The sequence below is a fragment of the Habropoda laboriosa genome, unplaced genomic scaffold (genome assembly GCF_001263275.1).
Source record: "Habropoda laboriosa isolate 0110345459 unplaced genomic scaffold, ASM126327v1 scaffold41, whole genome shotgun sequence".
Taxonomy (NCBI): Eukaryota; Metazoa; Arthropoda; class Insecta; order Hymenoptera; family Apidae; genus Habropoda; species Habropoda laboriosa.
The window spans coordinates 1,020,827-1,045,404 of NW_017100164.1; the positions used below are offsets into that span (position 1 = coordinate 1,020,827).

The 24,578-nt window shown below is 36.0% G+C and overlaps 1 protein-coding gene across 1 annotated transcript in view; it reads right to left on the reverse strand.

Annotated features, from left to right (window-relative positions):
- LOC108578540 (fibrillin-1-like) overlaps positions 1–24,578 on the reverse strand; it is a 141,272-nt gene that overhangs the window by 97,285 nt on the left and 19,409 nt on the right. The window contains exons 3-4 of the mRNA XM_017941899.1: positions 2,714–3,047; positions 432–583 (exon numbers count right to left, since the gene is read on the reverse strand). Of these exons, the coding sequence (XP_017797388.1) occupies positions 432–583; positions 2,714–3,047 (486 nt within the window). The remainder of the gene's footprint in view (positions 1–431; positions 584–2,713; positions 3,048–24,578) is intronic.

Consider the following 24,578-nt stretch of genomic DNA (forward strand, 5'->3'; position numbering starts at 1 on the left):
TGAAAACAATTAATTTCAATATTTTGTTCCACAATTCTACAACATCATTTCCAAAATCCCATTAAAATCTCGTAATATTCACTTTATTTGTTCGGTCCGTTTGAAAATTATTTCTCGTTACTTTTCATTCGTGGTAAAAATCGATTAAATCGGACTAGTGGTACCGATTTTAGTGAAAATTTCGACGAAAAATAGATTTCGGTGACAGAAACAGATAAGAAAAATTTCAATTCTGAAAATTTCAATTTGTAAGATTGAGAATGATCAAAAAATCATAAGTCAAGGGGTTGAAAAGCAAAGAATTAATGTGATGCTACGAATTTTGAATATACTTTTTTATGAAAAGATATTTGATACAAATAGAATTATCTGTAATCTGAGGGAGAAATATTTTCCGAAAAAATATCGCGTTTACTTCCGCGTCATCTTACCTTCCACTTTTACGCAACGCGGAAGTGCGCCTAACCAAGTGCCGTCGCTGCAGAAAAGTCGATCAGCCATCGAGTCCTCAAAAACGTATCCCTTGGTGCACTCGTAAGCTGCCACGAGGTATCGATTGTACGGCGGTAGAACGTTCTTTCTCCTGAAAATAGTACGCAGGAAAATACATTTAGATGTTCGACACGGTTCGCCTCGGTGAATTCTTGCCGAACGAAACGCTACGTTAACCAAATGTCCTTAAATCCTACCAAGATAATTCGGCGTCGACTAAATTCTTCACAATTATTCGAAAAAATCTGTGAAAAGTAACAATGTTCTAAATAACGATAAAAAAGTGATCTTGCCAAGATAATTCAGCTTCGACTAAATTTTTCACAATTATTCGAAAAACTCTATGGAAAATAATATAATTCTAAATAACGATGAAACAGTGAAAAATGTCCTTAAATCTTGCCAAAATAATTCAGCGTCGACTAAATTTTTCACAATTATTCGAAAAACTCTACAGAAGATAATAAAATTCTAAATAACGACAAAACGGTGAAAAATCTAATATACGGAGTAATTTGCAAGGAAAAGCTCTTAGGTTACATTAAATCAGAATTTTCTAGTCAGAAGCTTTTTCCTGCTAATGTAAGCACTTATTGTTACCAGGTTTTATTATTATCAAAAAATACACAGCGTTCTTTAAATTACTCTTCAAGGACGAGAAATATTTAAAAACTCAGTAAATAAGAAAGGCAAAAAAAAATTGGAACTACTCTTCGGTTTTTTACACCGAAGATAAAAGGTAGGGATCGATTGAGACAAAAGTGGCTCAGTTGGTCGAGGAATTTCATGAAAAATGGTATAAAAAAAAAACAGAGAGATGTTCCAAACTGAAAAATCAATCGAACATGGTTGATCAAATTACGAAAGGGTTTGCCAGAGGTTTGGATCTACGAGGTAAAATGTTCCACGAGCTTCGAATAGAATTCTCTCCTTGTGCCATTTTGATCAGATATAGGGGCTTTTCATTGAGTAACTTCCAAGCGCAGGATGTACCGAGATCTTTGATAGGTAATTTCAACTCATACCGCAGGAATATGATAACAGGGATGTTGATAAGCGAGATCGTCTCGAGTAAATCACCGATCGTGAGAGGTTTGATGATTAGAATCTGCATACAGAGTGTTTCGTAAAATGCGAGCGTAAATCCCGGCGTAAAATCAATACTTACGTAAAAACCATGAGAAATGATTATTTTTAAGATTATTCTTTTATTTTACACTGACATATGTAATGGAATACTGGATCTCGTTCTTCAATTATAATTACGTTTAATAGCTTAATAATTCTCAGGTTTCAAATTGAACTGGCGCAACATAGTGTTCATTTCGATAATGGAAATCAATACTTTGTACACGTTGCTGATGTTAAATGAAACATTTTAGTTGCTCTCTTATTTAAAGTAGCTTCTGTAATTGTACATATAAATAATGTATACTTACTTTATCGTTAATTACTGTTTAATTATATATTAATTTTACGAAACACCATGTTTATTGGATTAAACGTAACATTATACCATTAACGCCGTTGCACTTCGTTACGTTTTACAATGATATTAAATAATACTACGCCGCGTGCATGTCAAACAATACCTAAAAGACGAATAAACACACTCCAACCGAAGTTAATAGTGAAAAGAAAAAAATATTAAAAAATCAAGCCAAATGCAATAAACGGTTTTCTCCTTGAAGTTTGAACAAACTTTGCCAAACTCGGCATAGTTTCTAACACATACTTCAACTTAATCAAATAATGAAAACGAACAAATATTAAAAAGTCGATGTAAATGCAAGAAACATCCTTTTCCTCGAAGTTTGCACAAACTTTGCCAAACTCTGCATTGTTTCTAACACATACTTCAACTTAATCAAATAATGAAAACGAACAAATATTAAAAAGTCGATGTAAATGCAAGAAACATCCTTTTCCTCGAAGTTTGCACAAACTTTGCCAAACTCTGCATTGTCTCTAACGCGACAACATTATCAAACACATTTCTTCTCCCAACACAAAATAAAAACGTTAATTCAAAGAGCAACGAAACTACTTGCGACAAGTATCAAAATTTCCACAGCGTTAAAATAAGCAGAAAAAAATAAGGAAATAATGTAATAAGAAATTCAGCGAGAACCACAGGCAAAGACGTAATAAACATTCGCTCTTTTTCTCCGTTTTGCGAGGAAAAAAGGAGGAAGAGTAACATCTGAGAAGGGATACGAACCTGGCATACTTGGCGGGATACGCGTTTTCAACCGGAGGGGCTTTCGCAAATCCTTTTCTGCGCGCCTTCACGAAGCAGCTCAGATCCAACCTCGACATTATTGTTTCATTCAACGCGGCGAGTGGCGTGGCCGGCGGCGATTCGGCCACCAGCGACTTCTCTGTGGCTTGCTTCAGCCTCTGCCTCCTTTCCTTCGCTTTTCTACGTTTCTTCAACTCGCCGATCCTCTTGCGCGCCCTCAGCCTCTCCCTCGCCGCCCTCTCCTCAGACGGTGTCGTTGAAATTGGATCATCGCCGAGATAAAGATCGTTGCGAAAGTGTCGGAATCTGTTGTCTGAATGGATGGAACAGAGTGACGATTAGAAACGAGGCTAATAAAACGGGCCAATTCCTTGAATATTCCGAGGCAATTCAACGCGAAGCACACTGTACTCCATGTAGCAAAAAATAATTGAGTAATTTTTAAATTGTAACGAAAATAATTAAATAATTTTTAGTTGTAGCAAAAATAATTAAGTAATTTTCAAAGAGAAAATGTGAAAAGAAAAGTATACACAGGGTGGGACAAAACTTTTTCCACCTGGAATATTTCTGCTGTTTCTAATAACATGGAAAAATGTTATAAACAAAACTGGCACGACATGGAGGAAGACTTTTTACGTGAATGAAGGTATGGCGAAGATTTCAAGGTTATCCCTACTTTTTTAAAAGGGATGCAATTTTTTTTATCGCTGTGTGGTAATAGCTTTTGTGGTGATTTCAGCATGCTATTACGAAAGGTCATATTTCTCATGTCAGTGGTCTAGGGTTAAGGAACGAGAAAGTTAAAGAGAGATCTCTGGCAAATGAAGTGGTAGTTGCGATGAGAAGAACGAAGAATGTGAGGGGTTAAGTGTGATAAATGATCGTTTGAACGAGTGTAATGTTTGAATGTACTTACATATTATGTAAGTGAAAATGGAAGTGTTACTCTCTTGTGAAAGTGGGTATGTTTGTAAAGTATGCTCCAATGGTAAAATTGCCAAATCTGAATTTTTCAGAACGGAAGGAAATAACTTTTATCATTTGAAGGAAATTTTTTATCATTCAGTTTAAATTCAGGAAAATTACAGTTTCGAGGCTTCAATATTTTATATCGTGTTTAGTATGTACGAAAAGTACTGGTTCGTGAATTTAACAGAAGCTAATCTCAGTTAATCCTACATTTAGCATTTCTCGGTTTCATTTCCCGAATGTCTGATGATCAAATTGAAATGTTTCAACTTTGTTAAAAAATTTAGACAAAAATAAAGTGACACAAACCAAAATATAATTTTTTTTTTTAAGAAAAAGCTAGAATTCATTGTGGAGGTATCAATCGGGACTCGATGTCTGAACATAATCATACCTATTCTACTGAACACGCACAGCGCATTATATACCACTTGTTATCTTATAGAAAATCATACACAATAAACCTATCTTTTTTAATCTAGTAATTACGAAAAATAATGAAATTCAGATGTATTCAAAATGCAAAAATTCATTCATTCAAGTACATATTCCGTATTTTTAATTCTATCATTACATTCCTATTAGACGTAAAGTGGTCCATGCTCGTATTAACAAGAACCAAAATAAAATAACCACCCCGAATATTTCCTAAAATAAAATTCTTACTGGAAAATAATCTTAATTAACAAAAAATATTTTTGATTTGTTGCAATAGAAATGATCGAAAAAGAGTAGGATAATTTTAGTGTTCGAATTACGAATTTTATGCATCAGTTATTCCACTAACTAAATTTTAATTGAGTTTTAATTTTTAATTTTCAAACTATTTCAGATCATTAAAACCTTATCTTTACTTCTCAAAAATTTAACATTTCCTTACTGAATATGTTATACGCTTCGTTAAATTCCTAGACTCGTCAGAAAAATTGAAATAAAACTCAGGAAGACAACAAACTTCATAGTTGTATACAGAAATTTTGTTCAAGTATAAATCTTAAAGAGAACATGATTTTACCTTAATTACTTTTATCATTCAAAATCTGGCAAGAGAAAAATTCTGATTCAAATGTTGATAGAAGAATCCACTCGAATCTGTTTTCCTCGCAGCGCTATCTGCTCTTAAAAGCTCAACCACTTCTAGGATTATTTTCAAAGCCAAGTACGAAGGAGGATTCGTTGCTTTTGTCGTTTCATAATGGCCTATATCGTTGGTTCGATCGCAGGGGCAAAGACAAAGGCAGTACAATGATTTCGTGTTTGCGAATGCTTTGACTCATTCGAGGTGGACGATATTCTGACCGCGATCACTGCGATCGATAATGCAGCCGAGTGGCTTCGTTATATCCAAAATTATCCGCTTTTTTTTTTTACTTCGCTCCTTTTTCCTTCCACTATCTTTCGTAATGAAAATTACTATTACCCGAAGTGTATAAGCGAAGAAAGTTTTTTAAAGAGAATTTTGTTAATTAAATTTTTTAATGTTTAAATTTTAGAATCTCGGTCAGATGTGCAATTGAAGATATTAAATAGCTGATAAATAGACAGCTAGCACAAATGGTATACTAGCATTAAATAAATATTCAGTCCAACCTAACCGCAGACTTATGTTCCAATCAATGAACAATTCTGCGCTCTATTCTTGGAACGGTACAACGATCTAATAAACGGATAAACTGACACTTCTGCTCTAAAATAGAAATTAACGATTTCATTCGCTTTCTCTAGTATGTTTAATATTTTTGGGAGTGATTGTAGATATATATTTACCTAATTTCCAAATAATTACCTTGCATAATAAATTTTTCTTTTTAAGAGACATTAAACACGACAAATTTTTGTTTTGAGTAAGAAAATTAAGAGGATAAAATAATGTCGATTATTATTGTATATAACATGTTAATTAAATTACTTAACTGAGATGTCCAATGCATAAAATAATTTTAAGAATCGCCCTTAATAAATTAGCCAGCCCATAAATCTGGATCGTCGATCCAATTGATCGATCGTAGCTAACAATTCAATGTCACACGTCGAATTAGCTCAATCAATGTAACCGATCCGTTTCTTACACAATGAAAATCCTCTGTCGATTCGTAACCGCATGATTTCGAAACTTCTTCCCGAACATGTTAGAATGAGTCATAAATTCTTTCCCACTTCATTTATCGTCCTTTCTTTTTTTCAGTGATTATTTTATTAAAAATAATTCAAGCTCAATCAGAACATTCGAAACTCGCTGTATCATTCAGAAAGTTCGTAAATAAGAATAAGAATTGGATAATTAAAAATTTTGAAGAATAGAATAATTATCAATGATTTAAAATTTTGAAGAATAGAATAATTATGAACGATTTAAAATTTGAGAGAGTAGAATAATCATGAATAGAAAATCACAAAATGAACAGAAATACGTATAAAAATATGAAAATATGTGAAAACCAAAGAATACGATAATCTTTCACTCTTCGATTTCACAATTAAAATTTGCATAAAATAAATAAATTTCGTAAAATACACTACCGGCCAAAAGTTTGGAACCACTGAGCATTGCAATTTACAGAAAAATTTCCAGAAAAAAGTCAGCGACTTTGAGAATTTTTTATCGTTCCTCGTAAAATACACTACCGGCCAAAAGTTTGGAACCACTGAGCATTGCAATTTACAGAAAAATTTACAGAAAAAAGTCAGCGACTTTGAGAATTTTTTATCGTTCGAATCAATTGGTATGAGATAAATTGATAAAAATAGAATTGAGACAAACTTGAAATCTATAAAAAATTAGCAGCAGATTTAATATTGATGAAAAGTGGAATGTGATTCGAAACTTTTGGCCGGTAGTGTATTAGTCAAATTTCATTTCGAAGGTAAAACATTTCCCGCATAAATGTTGATTCATGAACTTTCCATTATTGTAATATACTGTTCCGAAACGTTACCTCAATCATCAATTAATCCAGCGCAATGTTAAACGCACACCAAAGTCGACTTTTGTAATTAGGATTAGCAGAACATTTTACTGTGCAAACAAATATCGGGGAACAATCCTGGCTTGGATAATTGCAGCAACGGTGCCGATACGAGAATGCGAAATTTCTCATAGGTTACGCGGTGCTCGATTGAAGAGAATTAAACGAAGAAATTACTGGCTGGAGCAAACGGGCTGAATAGGTTGAATTTCGATTAGTTCCAGTGCGCGTACGATTCGCTCGATCCTTGGCTACTTTCCGAGAAACGATTCGTGGAATTATGAGAGTTTGTTTATCAGTGAATGTCTGATCCATATTGTTCACCCTTTGAAACCGTTTAAATTACTATATAAATCACCATAGCTAGGGAACATAATTAGGTGGCCTGTTTTACGTGGCTCACCATATATATGAAGCACAAACATAAACGAAAATGCGTCGATGTTCGAAAATTTGATAATTTAATCTCGCGGCTGCTTTGAACACATCCGTGATTAACGCAGAGATATCGCTAATTATTAGGATTTTTCGAGTTTATTTGAACCCTTTCCTGATCAGCGGCACGCATATGTTCCACTTGAGTATTTAAACAAAAATTGATCTGAATTTAGTATCCATTACAGTCGCGATGATCGATAAATAAACAACAAATTCTTGAAAAAAAAAAAAGGAATTCGGTGCCGAAAGGGTTAACTGTAATCGAGAACAGCTTGAGAATTAAGTTTTTACTATGGAAAAGTAAAAACATCGTGGACGATAAAATACAAATGACAAAGTACAAGAATTTTTAAGCTGGGTGTCAATTGTTCCCTGGAAAGAAGAAAAATCAAAATTTATTCTGTTTCACCCTAGACTACAATCATTCTTTCGTAAGTGACAAGAGCGAACAATATCTTAAAAATAGACACATCCTTTAACCTCGCGTGAAAGCACTGTCATTATTAAATCACTGCCAGGCACAGCACTTTCTAACGGACCACACCCTCGCGAAGATTTATAAAACGGCGTATAGTCGTTTGGAAGAGACACAGGGTGAGCCGTAAATTCGGCTGGGGCGTCAAACGTACACATGTTTCGAGCACCGAGGCCAGGCGCCTTGCGAGAAATATTGGAAACAAAGGATTCCCCATTGATCTCATTCAGAAGTAAAGTTTTTTCAGCTAGCAACAGGAAAGTAACTTATCTGTAACTTTATTTCCATTTAAAAATGTTTTATAAGATATTCGAGTAATTTTCGATGTGAGAATCATAACTCAACGATATAGCAGCAATTTGTTTGAATAAATAAATAAGTAAACAATAACTTGCTGCTTTGATATTTCAAATGACCATGAGTCTGGGATGTATTTAGGTTATCCCATAAGTAATGTCGTTTTAGAAGCCCAGTTTTAATACGAAATTAATAATATTTTCAGTTACTGTTAATTAATGATATATTGATCATTGCTTGCGAGAACCATTTGCCATTTTTCAGGCAAAATTGAAAAATTGTAAAATTCTGAAGTTCTCGAGTTCCAAAGTTTTTAAGTTCTGAAATTCCAAAAATTCCAAAATTCCAGAAATTTTTAAATTTTTATCTTCTGGATTAGAAACCTGATCTAACGCTAACTTTAGTTTCTCTGAAGTTTCTGCCATTTAAAAATTTCTCCAGTGAACGAAATACGTACAAGTCTTTTCAGTTTCTCAAATCTGATCATTCGGCAATATTAACAAAAGTACATTCATGCTCCACGTCTTCAAACACTCTGCACAAATTTACCAAATGGTACTTCTACAAATTGCAAATTAAACCTAGGAAAAATAAATTAAAAATACGTACTTATGCGATGACCTAATATATTTTTCGAGAGTATAAATGGCTACCTTTAGCGTAGAAGGCGTTCGTTTCACGTGTTCGGAAAAAATTCACGGCTTAATTATCCTCGCTATATATAGACACGCGGTCACGAGACTGGATCTTAACCACACACATAATGCGACCGTACTTCCTGTCCAGGGTTGGGCTCGCCACTGGCCAACGCACTTGGTTTGCACGCTGGCACGCGCGTGCACACGATTGCAATAACCTATCCGCAGATATTTTACGAGGCTTTGATTTTCTCTTTAATTCGATGATTAATACACCGATCTAACGACGGTAATGAATGTTCAACTGGGAGAATGGACGTTCGAAAATGATCGATTTTGAAATTTTATTCGGTTGACTCGGAGGGAAAAGCATTTCGCTTTTGTATTCGACGAATTGCTGTGTTGAATGAATATATTTAATGGAATTGTTAACCTACGTCGAAATTATTATTGGACAAGCGTAAAATGAGTGAAATATGAATTCTCGTAAAAATGGAATGGTGAATGCTTTTTTAAAAAAAATATTTCTGCGTTTTAATTGAAAATGTTAACGTAAGGAAATATAGAATGGCAGTGATGTTAATTAAATTTCACGTGTGCGTGGATTATTAATTACGAAGTAAATAAATAACGGTTGTATAAGTTACAAAGTGAATAAATGGACGTCTTGTAAATTACGAAGTAACGTTAATTACATGATTAAAGGGAGATTTCAATCGAATTTCGAAAGGAATTTAGCACCTCTGAAACTACTATTGGATCGTCGTAAAGATCTGTATATCAGTACGGTAACAGAAGTGCATCGTCTGATGCACAAATTCCTTTAAGAGCCATCGAAGAGCGTAGATTAAGTTCTGGAGTTGAGGATTTCCAAGTTGCAGTCAGTATTAACGCGATCTGAGTCGCCTGACCATAAGCCACTCTCACGAATCTAGTGCACTGTCGTTTCAGCGTTAATACTCGTGATTACTACAGGTATTTTATATCTACAGAAACTATCTTAATTAAGCTGATATCCTTGAACACAGAGATCTGCAATTTCACATTGTAGAGTACCTCGAAACTTTTACGTATTTACATATGTACTTTTATTCGTGGTAATTAAGTTGCAAAAATTCGGAATTACGAAGAATCAGAGGTCCAAGAATTTCAAAGCGAAAAAAATGGAAAACTCAAGTTCAAATTTTAAGAATATTCAAGTCCCAAAAAGACGTTCGGTCAAATGTCAAAAATTCCAAAATTCTAAAATCCTGAAATCCTAAAATTCAGAAATTCTAAAATTCTTAGATTCTAAAATCCTGAAAACCTGAAATCCTAAAATTCTGAAATTCTAAAATTCTTAGATTCTAAAATCCTGAAGTCTTACAAACACAAAACTGTCAAAATCCATGCAAGAAACACTATCCACTAACGAAACCCAGAAAAAGTGACCAACTTCCACGCAGCACCAAAAATAACAGAAAAAACGTAAATAAACCACACAGAGCACGATAACCCCAAACAGCCAAAACTATCCTACGTAAATATGCAGTCGATGCTGTAAACAATATAAAACATAAAGAATCGTCTATTCCTAAGTAAACTTCATTCCAGTACAAAAGTCGTTTCGTATAAAAGATATGTGTTCCAATAACCCCGAACGGTAGCCATTTTGAGGACAGAGATTAAGCAGCGAGATGACCAGCGCCAGGTGATATCGTTGCGACGGTGCACGCGTTATACGATATATCCAGGGGCTTATCTCGATCGCGGTGAATTCGAGGTATGCTATGCCGGTGAATTTCGTGCCCCTGAAGCACGCTGAATGGAACAAGGAACGACGCGGCGTCCAGTAGGGCACGTTCCTTAACCGCTACTCGACAAATTTCCGAACCACTCCAGGAACGTTCCGCAGTTCTCCTCGGCCCTAGGCAATTCCGAGGGCCGAATCGATCGACAATCGACATCTTCTCAACAATTTCCGCCTCCTCGACCTTTCCAGCCATCGATGAAAGCCAAGGGACACGTGAGCGTGTCCTTATTCTGTCAAATTATTTTCGGTTTGCGTGATCAACAAGTTGATTCAAATGGAAATAGCCTCGCGAATATGTCCGTGTATTGAGCGTTAAATCCGAAGCAGTTCGGAGAATTTTGTTTGACATTTTCGAAAATTATGCGTTACTCTTGGATTTATGAAATGTATGCAGTTTGTAGATATTATAAAAAAAAATTTATGTTAGAGATTTTGCAGTGAATGCAGCGTAACAAAAAATTTGGTATCAGATGCCAATTCGCATAAATATTGAATCTGTTACTAATTCTTTACAAATGACAATTCATTTCGTTTCCATTTATTAGAGTAACAAAATTTCTTTAACCCTTTATGGAATTTCTGCCTTCAGATATCGTACAATGATAAATTATAAATGATAATGAACGTTTTTTTATGCGTTAACATTATACCGAAGCTTAATATTTTGCAACTAATATTCCCCTGAAAAAATTGAAATAAAGGTGAACTACACGGAATTGCTCGACAGCGGTGAAACGAATGTCGACTAACTAGACTATTCGGACCACAAAGGGTTAAAGCTGCTATCGTTCTTCTGGAAATTTTTGTGCAACTTGCAATGCATAGTGGTCCCGAATTTTTCGCTGGTAGCTTATATGTGACACTTAAATTCCTACGATAGATCGCTGTGATCTATACGTATAAAGTGAACAATATAATTTTTTACAAATTTACAAATTCTTTTTCTTTTAAATTTCTTAGTGCTAATCGATTCGATTACGAAGTTATATCTGTTCGAACGTTTAAAAGAGGTGACCACTTTTATGATTTTTTTGTGACTATACTGTTTGATGGATATGGTGACAATTTTACAAATTCGTCAATTCTACGAATTTTGGTATCGGTCATAGATTGAAATGTTCTTAAAGTACGCAAAAAAAAGATGTTCTTTTTTAAATTTCACGCAGACGTAACCACTTAAGGCGAGCGCAATTTAATAGAGAGATGATGAAGTAGAAAAGAAAGTTATTGTCACGTAAAACAGAATTACAAGAAATCTGAATGTACAAATCTAGAATCTTGTACTCTATAAGAGCGCGATTTTCCTGTTGCAAGCGAGGTTCATTTTACGCTTCAAACACATCTCCTTGGGGATCTTTCCGTTCTGATCTCCGCGAGTTGTTCCGACTTTTAACAATTTTCGAAGCAAGGATGAGGATGATAGGGTGGAGGAAACTTTGCAAAATTCTACTTCGTCGCGTGATTTAGATACGCTGAAAGTGACGCCGGTTGCACGAGAACAATATAGAAGAAGATTTACTTATTATTCCACTCCGCTTCCTTGTTCCGGTAAAAACAAAAGATACACGATAAATTCGCCCATTTACATACCTACCAGAGTTTATTCCTTAACGACCGATGAAAATTTCAAATGAAAGTGAAACAAAAAGTGTTTCAATGAAAACACGATAAGGTAATTGAACGAAGAAACGTTCTACGTTGATTTCAACGAAACTTCACAAGTACTGCAATTAGTAAAAATAAAGGACACACGCGTATATTTAAATTTAAAAGAAGAAAACTATCATCCGAAGTTGCATCTTTAGACACAATCACAGAAAACTATGAAAACAAGGGAGCAAAGTTTCGAGAGATTTAATCTAATCCAAAATTCTCTTCACTTTCTCTACAAACACTTTCAACAGTATTCACAAAATAAGGAAAACAAACGTTGTATACTATATAACACGCAAATACCATTATTCAACTGAAATATCCAATCTGTAAAATGAAACGATATCAAACAAACGTTCCAAGTTAATTTCAACGAAACTTTGCAGATTTGAAAACAGGTAGAAAAGGAAGGAATAAAACCACCATCGAAAATTGCGCCTCTAGCTACAATCGCAAAACAAAGAAGCATAAAGTTTCAGGAGATTTAATCTGAAAACTAGAACAGTACACCTCTTCGAAGAATATTTGAATTAACGAAAAATACTTCAAAATTCTGTACGAACATTTGCAACGAAATCTCCAAGTGTCCACACATATCAGCCGAATCACCAAACCGATACTCAAACACTCGTTACATCCCACAAGTTCCCATTGAAATTCCAGTATCCCAGCTAACTTCACCTTCGCCTTATCGATTCGATTAAAAATTCGAACGTCTTACTCACCGCCTGCTCTTCGCGAAGATATCTCCACGGGGCGATAATGTTCTCGACGGGGGAAGAAACCGAAGTGTCGGGGCACTTTAGATAGGCTGTGTAACGATTGGGGCAACAGCGTCTGATCGCGTTCGAGGACGAGAGTTTTCGCGTGTCGGGCCACATATCGGCGGGTGTGTAAATCAAACGAGCGATACTCTGGTGGAAATACGAGACGACAATCGCCGCGACACCAAAATGGCGGTCCTTCGCGAAACGGTTGACGGGAGATCGGCGCGAAGTGTACTTCCTTCGAAAAAGCTTCGCGATTTATTCGCACGATAAGCCGCGTTACTTTTCGCGAAACGCGTGTTGTTACGTCGCGCGTCGAACCACCGGGAACACGTTCGCGTTTTACGGCGAGGATTTGCCGGAGGAGATATGTGTCCGCTACAATGATTGAGCGGGAATTCGTGATTTTAGGTTGGTTAAATATTTGACCGCATATAAGGGTATCGTGTATTCGATTTTGAAGTGAAGCTATATGAACAGACGGAGAATTGAAATATGTTTCGTTTGCGTTCGGTGGTTCGTGTAGAGTCTACATGATGATTTGTAGGATGTTCGATTCGGAGGTTTGGATTTTTTTCTGGGTCAGTGGGTTGAACATGGTCGGAACGGTGTGACGTTCGAAACGATGGGGAAAAAGATCGGGTAGATGGTGGGATCGTCACGTTTTCAGGTTACATACCGAGAAATTAGGTATTAACGATGAAGCACACTTTGGTCGTTGGAAACGCTGGCAGTAGTGAGCGTTTCGTGAATTTTCCTGACGTCCTGAACGTCAGGCAGGTTAAAAGGCATTTTAGTAGGGACACCTTGTGTATTTTGTGAGAATGAATGAGATGAGTGAGCTGTGCGAGAATGTGAACGAATGGAATACAGTAGTGTCGCGTTAGCTGACCGAGATTTTACCTCGTTAGCTGACCATCGCTCTCACGACCAGTTATTAGAACTGGCTTCGTGGGATGAGCCTCTGTATTACGCGTCTAAAATAAACAAAGACCTCGATATTTCGTATCAGGTATCAACAAACATACTTGGGACTTCCTAGAGCTCTGCCTCCGTTGATAGTCCCGCGATCACGTCAGCTAACGTGGCACTACTGTTCTGCGTGCAGCGGATTGTGTGTATGAGAAAAAAAGAAGGAGAAAAGAACGAGAAAACAACTTTGCCATCTTGTCACCTTAATTAATATAATAAATAAACTTTAAAACATTCGTTGCAACATAACCGTGACTTTAGATCAGAGTACTGAAATAGAAAGAGATAACCTAGATCGTAAAGAGTGAAAATTTTACGGTCACAGAGTTTCTAGACCTCTTTTACATAGTAATTAGCAATTTTCCTACTTCCATTTCTCACGCGTGGCACTTACTCGCCTAACGAACATTAGTTCAGCCCTTTAACCAATCACTCCGTGCAGTCATTCCTCAGTTAATTCGATACGGCTCATAGAAACAGTGCTTCTGTACTATCCATTAACGCCTACGTCTACATTCTAGCGCCAATCTCCTGAACTAACACATGAGCACGATATGTGATCTCTGTCGCACATTTGCCGATTGAAACTATCACTGATAACGCTTTCAACAGTCTAGAAAATCTGTGAACCTTCGAGTATATAAATTATGTCGTTCAAGCATAAAGAGATTAAAAATGCAAGATTTAACGTTCTGATAATCTTAAATTAGTTTCTTAACCCTTTTCTTTACGATTTTTCAGTCGCTATTTAAGTTAGTCACTGTTCCAATGCAGAGTTAACCCTAGTGCGGTCCTCGGGTCTTTTTTGACCCATCGCCTTCTCATTTTTTTCATAACTTTTGTTGTTCTCAAGTTTATGTCCCCTTAACGTTGTATTAAAAATATATTTTCTAGGTTCGTGCAGCATGCTGGTAACAAAAATTGTTACACATAAGGTTTTCGGGTCAAAAGAGACCCAAACACCGGAAGAACACGCTAATGTTAAGTGAAAAGAAGCGGAAATATTATGTACGATTTGTATTTGGTAATCGTCCGTCTTAAATTGAAGCTAAAGTTCAAGTAAAAATACAGATTCAATAGAGATATATTTCCTCGTTTGCCACACTTTAACCATATTCTGCATCACGAGTGTGACTCGTCGTCATAAGACAAAAAGTAAAAGAATGATTAAGAAAAATAAAGAAAGAAAAATTTGAGAAATTAAAATAAAGCACAAGTATTACACACACATATGATCGGAAATTCATAACTCCTCCGAAACTCCCGGAACGAATAACACAATTTGCAACGAAGTTAAGCGAATCGCAGAAACGCGACAATACCTACTGTACCAACTAAAAATTCTATTATTCCATTGCAACAACAATTCAGAACGCATTACACTCACATTAAATCATCGAGAAACGCTGCCTGGTCTGGGGTGGGAAAAAAAAAGAAGAAAAAACGGAAAAATCTAAATCGAGCGATTTCAGGGGGCGGAAATTAAAGCGGAGATTCACGACTGGCGCATTCAGCTCGAATCGTCTAGCACGATTTTATTTTAATTCGAACTTTTAGCGCAGTCACGTTTCGGGACGCACTTTTAATGGCTCGCTGCTTAAAACTCGGTTAACAGTTTGCCCATTGTTACCGAATAGAGCTGCAAAATTCAGCGAGAGAGAGAGAGAGAGAGAGAGAGGAAGAGACTAGGTCCGCGCGGTGTTTAAATAATAACACACTCTAAATAGGATTTTAAGGATGAATTGAGATCGTTCGGGGAGGGAAGAAAAAACAAGGAAGAAAAAGAGGAAGGAGGATAAAAGTGAGGAAAAAGAAAAGGTCGATAGTCAAACATCGTATATCCGATATGACGCAAAGGTTTTTCCGTGTTTGCAACTAAATAAATACGTATCGTATGCAGTAAATCAATAAACGAGCTCGAAACGTTGTTGAAAGTTTGAATACGAAAAACATCGCCGTAGACTACGCTATCAATAAAACGCGCAAATAGAAGCATATTTCACGTGTGTGTTTATTGTGGGTTTTCACAAAATGCTGCGAAATTCAGTTTGTCAGAATTAAAATGTTAGTTTTACCGGTGTAACTGTGCGAAAAATTATGCTATCACTGGGTGAGCGTGAAGACAAATGAACGAGACGAGGAGAAATAGAAGATTTCAAAATTTTTATTATAATACGAGGATTATTTGATAAATTAAAAGACCAAGTGCTGTGGTTTAAAAAATATAGTAGGATATCTTCGGATCCCTATTGTTAACTTAAAACAGCTGTTACACAAAAATTAAAAAATTAATTTCAGTAGATATGTAAACGTTAAAAAATTAATTTCAGTATAACAAAATTGAAAAATTGAAAAATTATGTTCTGTCACACTCGCTTTATAGCCGTCTAAATCTCGTCTCGCCCAATTTCTTCGCGTTTGGCACCCCTTTTGTGGAATCAAATTGCCAGCAACGAAGAGGTGAAAAGAAATGTGCAAAATTGGCTCAGATTTCGAGACAAAGAATTCTTTACTGTTGATATAAAACAGCTAATGGAACAAATGTGTAATTTTAGCAGTAGATTATGTTGAGAAGCAGGTAAATTGTCAAATTCGTGAAATAAACCATATTACCCGCTTATTTACTGAAATTATTAAAAACTTACCGTTTAAAAATTGTCACCATGGTTTTAAAGAATAACTTCATAATAAAGAGCTTTTCATTTTAATCATTAATTCAACTGCAAATCAGTTCTTCAGATTTCTCAAAAATAAGGTCCAATAGAATCTTTCCTTTTTTTCTTCCTGTCCATTCAGATATAAGCACGATAAACATAAACTCTCGTAATACCGTTAAATAACACACAATACGTTAAACCACGAATGCTGCTGAAACGATAACAATTGAATCCGTTTTTGCAAACGTCAACTTCCACTGAATTCGAAAGGAAAACAATGAAATTTCTAATTACAAATTCCATTCGCATCGTCTACTTTAATAAACCTTAAGCCAAAATCAACAATTCATCGTTACAACGCAAGCACGGCACAGCGAACAATCCGAATCGCTGTACCGCATCCACGGTCTTCATTTCCTGCCGCGTATCGATTTATCTAACGACACAGTCGGAATCCTCGGTTTTAATGCAGCCGCGCGTACCCGGCGTGGCGTAGCGTCTTTCGAACAATTGTCGCGCATGAGAAATGCTCGGTACGAGAGCAAAGAAACCAAGGGGAAGGATCCTCCTCCGTCGGTTAATGCTCTTTGTCCTTTCAGCAAAAGGACGACAGGAACAGAGAGAGGGTGGCTTCTTTATGCTTTAATGCGGACCGCCATTTTGACCGATGTTTTCCCGCGAATGTTCCCCTCTTGTCCGTGAAATAGCACGGGAAACAATTTCTCTGAAACGGCACCAAGGTTCTCGGGAAGAAAGGAAAATAGCTTAGCGGGGATAGTTAAGGGAAGTTCGTGGCAACTTTTAGACGAACTTAACGGAACGTTACACTCGCTGCTAGAGAACGATGAAAGTAGTGCAAAGAGATAGAAAGGGAGGAAGATCAAATTTGAGGGAAAATATTCCAAATTGAAGCAATCGAAGTGTGTAAAATGGTCGACGAATAAGAAACTTCTCCACAGGGGGCGGAAGTTTCGAGGTTTACACCGAAAGAGCGGTGATAATGTTATTACACTTCCTTCAAGTTTGCCGCCGAGAGTGGTAAAAGTGGTTGGTTATACGTACGTACAGGATGGTCCATTTATTAGGAACGTTCACAGGCTGTTTCAAACGCGCAGATACAAACTATTCACCGAGACCTTCGAGAAACCTGTACAATTTGTATTCAAATTTCTGTAACACCCTGTGTATTATTCAATCTACTGTTGAAAGTGTGAAGAAAAATTGTAAAAGAAAATTTTTCATGGATCGTAGATATACACTACTGGCCAAAAGTTTGGAATCACCGAGCGTTGCAATTTACAGAGAAATTTCCAGAAAAAAGTCGAGCGACTTTGAGAATTTTTTATCGTTCGAATCAATTGATACGAGACAAATTGATAAAGGTAGAATTGAAATAAACTTCAGATTTATAATATTGACGAAAAGTGGGAGGTGATTCGAAACTTTTGGCCGGTAGTGTACGTTTGCTGATAATAGAAAGAGATTCGTTGAAGGTTGTATCGAAGGTTGCTTCATTTTTATTTTTAAGAGGAAGTGTTTGTGATAAATGGAACACCCTGTATACTGTAACGATGAAATGTATTGCGGCGACAGTTTCTTGGGATAATAGGAAGCGAAGGAACGATCGATGAGCCGACTTTCCAGGGTGAACTAACTGCCAGTGACGTTGACAGTGCGTCCTAAGGCTGCAGAGGGAATAACATTAGCTCTCTGTTACAGGAATAGCTTAGACTTTGTGCAAGTTTCGCTATGGAAAATTTCGACGGTGGTGAAGATTTTTTGATGAATGAACTAGGGCAAAGTGTTACTCGTGTAAACTGATAACGAACGATCAACTACATCGTATACTTAATCTGTAATTTTGAACTTATAACGAGTAACGTGCAATCAATATACGGCTATGCAGTTGTTTAATAATTAGAAAAACGACAAATTTGGTGAAAGTGTAGACGGTTTTGAAATTAATAAAATTTAAATTTGACTGTGAATTTGAAAATAAAGAATATCTTTTTTTTAAGTCTTTAAATATTATCTTCAGAAGCTTCTAATCATACAGATAATATTAAATTTATTTTAAATTTATTTGAATTAAATGAAATATATTTCAAAATAAAAATTGAAAATTACCAATTGACAGTGTATATGTACATACACTACCGGCAAAAAGTTTCGAATCACCTCCCACTTTTCATCAATATTAAATCTGCCGCTAATTTTTTATAGATTTCAAGTTTATCACAATTCTACATTTATCAATTTATCTCATATCGATTGATTCGAACGATAAAAAATTCTCAAAGTCGCCGACTTTTTTCTGGAAATTTTTCTGTAAATTGCAACGCTCGGTGATTCCAAACTTTTGGTCGGTAGTGTATACGTCTTCATTTCAATAGATATATTGATCTTTCAAACTATTCTGATCGTGATCACAGACTAATTTATTATTCGACAATATACCTATATAATACACTACCGGCCGAAAGTTTGGGATCACCTGCTAATTTATATTCATATTGAATCTGCTACTAATTCTTTATTGATCTGAAATTGATATTGTGGAGATCAACGGCACTTTACCTCATTTCGATTGATCTGAATGATAAAAAATTCGTTGGAAAATTATTATAAATGCCAACCTTTTTGGGGAATTTTTGTGCAACTTACAATGCACAGTGATTCCAAACATTTGGCCGGTAGTGTACATATCTAAATATATTCACGCTGATACTTCAATACAGAGAGACCAAGTTATAGTTTATTCGTGTAGGCTATTAGCAGAGTCGATTGTTTAACGCGCTATCGTGAAATCTCTGTCCTATGGAGACGAATAAACGATTCCACTTTCTTTGGTCAATTACGGAACGAGTGATAATCTTCCAACAATAGGAACAAGAACACCGTAGGTTAGAAAGTGGAACTGTATAGACTCTACAAAGGTGGATCAAGTTTCGTGTTCTTAATCGGTGAACATATTTTCACTTGTCACGATGAAACGAAACGATATTTTCGCAATGTCCCAAGTAACGAATTAGAAACATACATAAAATCGTGACATAGATTAGCTGTCGTGAGATAATATGATATATTTTTTAATAGAGTCACTTCTCATACGAAACGTGCATTAAAAATCTGAAATGCTAACTTAATTAACTGGCAAAATTCGTGAATTGTGCGGCAACGTTACGAAAACAAATTTCAAACTTTGTGGCAACGTCATTTTCCATTTCTGCTAAAATTATGACTGAATTTCGAACGAATTAAATTTTTCACGTAATCTAAGGCAGGGGAATGAAAAAAAATTGATCGAAGATGAATTAATTGTCTACATTTGCTAATCTAAGGAATTCCACTTAATTTCGATCAATCGTAGAAATCAACAAGGCTCGTAAAAATGACACTTGGAAAGTGGCGAAACCGGTCGAAATAAATATTCAAGATTTTCTCTCGCTGTTCTTGATAAACCCTTAATTGCGAAAGTCTGCAGCGCGGTAATTCAGGCTTCGTGGAATTCGAGTGCCGTTCCCATTGGTTCAAGTCAATCACAAGAAAATTCGCGAAGGGAACGTCGTTTTCGAAAAATAACGAGCTCTTCTGCGTAGATTTGACAGTAAAGAGACGAGTGCTTTTAAAGCACCGCGTAAAACTATTTTACCCTTTCGCAGTTATTGGTAATCAATAAGGCAATAAAAAGAAGCAAAAAAAAGAGCGAACACCGTTTCGAAATAACGACCGGCGCGCCTCCAACGATTTAGAATCATGAACCAGACGCGAAACTAATGGGTAATAGAATTTATCGCCGGAAATAAACGAAATAGAGTAGAAATGACGGCGTACCTTCGTTTTGATACAGGTGCAAAAAAATCGGCGAGGTGTGAAACGATTTCAAAATACAACACTAAACTGTGAATGTTTATCGGTATGAAAGACTTTTCAGTTTTTAAGCGCGAAACAATTGCAACAAGGCGAGACAATTTTCAACATAATGGAGGAGAAGATGATACATAGAACTGCAAATTTGAAAGATAAGGAAAAAGAAGCTTTCGAACTGAAAGTAAAATTCTAGATTTTTTGGGTTCAACTGCACTGAACGGTTCGATTTGCGGAATTTTACAACTTTAAATACAATTGCACGGTTTAAAAATAAAACAACTTCAATATTCGGAAGCGCAAAGTTCATAAATCGCAAGCTTTAGAATCACGAGAAAATGAAAAATATTTAATAACATCCCTATGTCACGTTGTTTGTGTGAAATATCTCTCAATTTGGATCATTTTAGTATTCAGGGCTCGATAACAAAATTTGTTCGCTTCTAGAAATAAACCAGTAAATAAAAAGTAGAAAAACAAATTCCGCGATTCAAAAATTAAAAAGAACTTCAAACTTCCACACACTTTGTTTTTTTCTTCATAATAAATTGCAAGCTTCAAAATCAAGAAAAAATGAAGAATATCTAATAACGTCTCTATGAAATATCTCTGATCTTGGATTATTCTGGCATTCGGTATTCCACAATGCATAATTTGTTCATTTCTAAAAGTAGAACGGTAAATAAAAATTCGAAAGAAATTCCACGTTTCAAGAACTTCAAAATTCGGCACACTTTTGTTTCTTCCTTTATAATAAATTGCAAGCTTTCAAATCACGAAAAGACCAAGAATATTTAACAACAACTCCATGAAATATCTCTGATTTTGGATTATTTTGGCATTCAACATTTGGATAAAGCACAATTCGTTCATTTCTAAAAATAGAACACTGAATAATAGATTTTCCTTCCGGACCACCTATATCACGACTGACAGAAACGTTTCACGCGGCATCCCGACTTATCACATTAGCAAATGAATGGTATCGCGCGAACAATTCAGCTACACGACCGATTACATCGCTCTGCCAGCGTCTAAAACCCTTATCCAAAGGCTCGATCTACGGGACACGTGGGCAATCGTGGGGCCGTTGCTCAACCGATTCCAACGTGCTACAACGTCAGCCTCCGAAATTGAATTCTTATATCTATTTACTCCGACAGGACCGCGCCAATTGGCCGTCTCGTACAAAGTATATCGCCTGTCAAATTGAAGATCAACGGACACGTCAAGATCCTCGTCTGACAAGACAAAACCCAGGCGAGGCTTGCCCTCCAATGAAGTGTCGGTAGCCTTCCATCGAGCTTTCGAATCGTTCTGAATGGATATTTCGATCGTTCCACACGAATAATCGAATTAAATGTATCGATATTATCTGGTATGTATCAAAAAAAGTATTCTTCTGATTCTTCTTTTTGTAAAACTTGGCGTATCGATGTAACATTTATGATCTCTTTTTCGTTTTTAATCAATCGAACTTGATTTTTTGTACATTTTTTGAAAAACTGATGCGTTAAGAATACCTTCCTGAAGTGTTGGACTGAAATTTGAAAATTTGTTCTACTCGAATTTGTTAGAGTGAAATTCAAAAATTTGACGGAGGGATGCGTACACGTTTAAAGGAAACGCGTTATTGGGTTATCGAATGTGTGAAATTTAAAGTGAGAAGTTTGAAGTCGTTTCTCTCAAAATTAGCTTGAAACACTGAGTCAAAGATAAGCCTACGTTTCACTAAAATACACAGAATGATTCGTTCATGAAAGCTATTTCGATAATTAAATGAATGATACACCTTCTACATTTGGAAAAATTATTGAATATAATTTTCAACCAAAAATATAATTGTTCCAGGTCATAAAAGTGTAGTACGCTAAATTTGTTGCAGAATTCTCTGTAATGCTATCCAGAAAAAAATTCTATCTTATGAAGTAAAAAAATGCAGATGCCCCTGAAATTAAAAAAAAAAAGAATGACATTGGGAAGACAATTTACCCTGCTCCTAAAAACAGCGCAGACTTTTCAAACGCCAGACATAAACTGCCCGCCCTCTACATAAACAAATACACAAAAATTCGAAGTATTTACTTTTAATACTATTTGTGGTAAAAGAAAATCACGGTTTCTCGACGTAGCAGACGACGAAGCGCACGTTTAAACTTCAAAAAAAAAAAGGAAAACAACAAACTCGTACCGAAAAACTTTCGCCACGATCCAATATACACTTCTTACAACAAAGGTCGATCGAAGTAGAAATTCCAGTTGGAGAAGGAAGAATTGAGGCCGCAGTTTTTACCACGGCGGTTTATGTGCGTGATGAACGTACAGCCACGTGGCTTTGTTACTTTATGAAAACTTAATTCCGACCGGTGGAACGGTGGACCGTAAAATTGGGGCCACATTTATTTGAGATGAAAGAAATTCTATGCTACCCAGGAAAGCACAGTATCACGTTCTCCCAGCTGTTTATGAGTAGCATTACACTTTTCTCCTCTCTTTCTCTCCCTCTTTTTTCTAGCTTTTCGGTGGTTCACCGTTCAACGAGATTTCACGGGATTTATCAGCAACTACCGGATTATCCGATACCTCTCGCGGCGTCATTTTTTTGAAAAATTCCGCCAAATTGATTTTCACGTAATGTCCTTTACACCGTGTACAGACAACCCTTCTGTAGCACGATACTCTGAGAGCGCGGTGAAAAAATTGCGAAGGAAATTGTAACACTAATTTTTCCATCACACTGCTTCGAGCTGAAATTGAAATATTCATTTTCGGTTGAAATTAACCCTTTCGCTACGGCAGATTTTTACGGGTAACGTGGATGACCGACGGTGATTTTTTAACCACGGCTGCAAAATTTCTTATTTTGGCCGTATCGTTTTAAAATTCGGTTGATTAAATCAAGGTGCAAGTGCGTAAAGGATAAAATTGAGTATTAAATTCAGATGCAAGTGCAGCAAACGGCTCCAAAAGTACGGCAAATTTTCAAAACGCCTATAGGCGCCAATAGTAATGAAAGGGTTAACGGGTAAGTGTTCTCTGTTATTCTTCTTTATCAGCGATTTATAATGCGAAGTCTGTACATCGCTGCTCTTAATGAAAACTATTATAATTCAGCTAGATTTAAAGACGACGATATAAAAATGAGTAGAAATTTCAGCCTATTAAAAGAAAAAAATTGGGGCAATAGTGTCCTTAGACGACAGTGATGATGAAAATTAATAGTGTTTGATTTTAAAGAAGTCCTTGTTATTTCTCTGATTTAAATCGTATTTTCTGTTTATTTACTTTTTTTTGTTTGTTTAACAATTCTTGCTTATAGGCAACCCTCATATAACACGATACGAATTAACCGAGCTATTTTCAATCGTACAATTTGTTTACGTGGTGACGTTTAACCCTTTGCTGTCGCATGTCTGCTCTCAGGTATCGAAGCACTTTTATCGCTTCAGTCGTACGTCTGCTCTCAGCCTCCAAAGCAAAAAACCTTTCCGATTTTGCGCACTTATCACACATGGAGAGAATTATCAAATTTGTATATATAATCTTGCATTATATTATTAATTGAATTAATTGAATGAAAATTAATTCTGACTAGCTCAGCACTCATGTCTGAGCTCAATACGACAGCAAAGGATTAAATATGGCAGAAAATCACACGACAAAATTGGATTTCTAAAAACGAGTCACCGTGAAGTAATTAAATTAACCATGAACGGTAAATGTTATTCAATTGAAAGAGAGCTTTGAGATTTTCTTTTCTCTTTTCCTTGCGGTAGATTACAAAGTTTTGCATACCACGAGTTGCAGATTTAAACGTGGGTAAAAATTTGTACGGTAAAATATACAGGAACGCGATACGAGAGTTAAGAGATTTAAAAATCATCTGGTCTCTGTGCTTTGAGAGTTAAAAGGCACCAGCCAGACGACGAGAAATATGTTTTTCGTGGACGAGTAACGTGTAAGCTGGGTAAAACATTGCTAAGAATTCGTCGAATGCGTGGCGAACGGTTGCCAGCGATATTTCTTGCAGAAGGAGGAGCGTGTACGTCCATACTAATAAAGACTTGATCGATTGACCCGTGATTCGATTGACCAGCGGTCAATCCTCGAGAATTACGACTGCCAGATGATGGAATAAAAAGTTTGCACTGAAACGGGGACGATTTTGAACGAAACCATCTCACATGATGTATTTAATTGTAGAGAGATGCGATATGAGAAATAAGAGACTTTGAAAATTTTAAGGTCTGAAGCTTTAATGATTTTAGGACTTGGGAACTTCAGATTCTTAAGATTTTCAAATTAATTTGGAAAATTTTAGGTCTCTGTGGTCTTAGCGATTTTGGAATT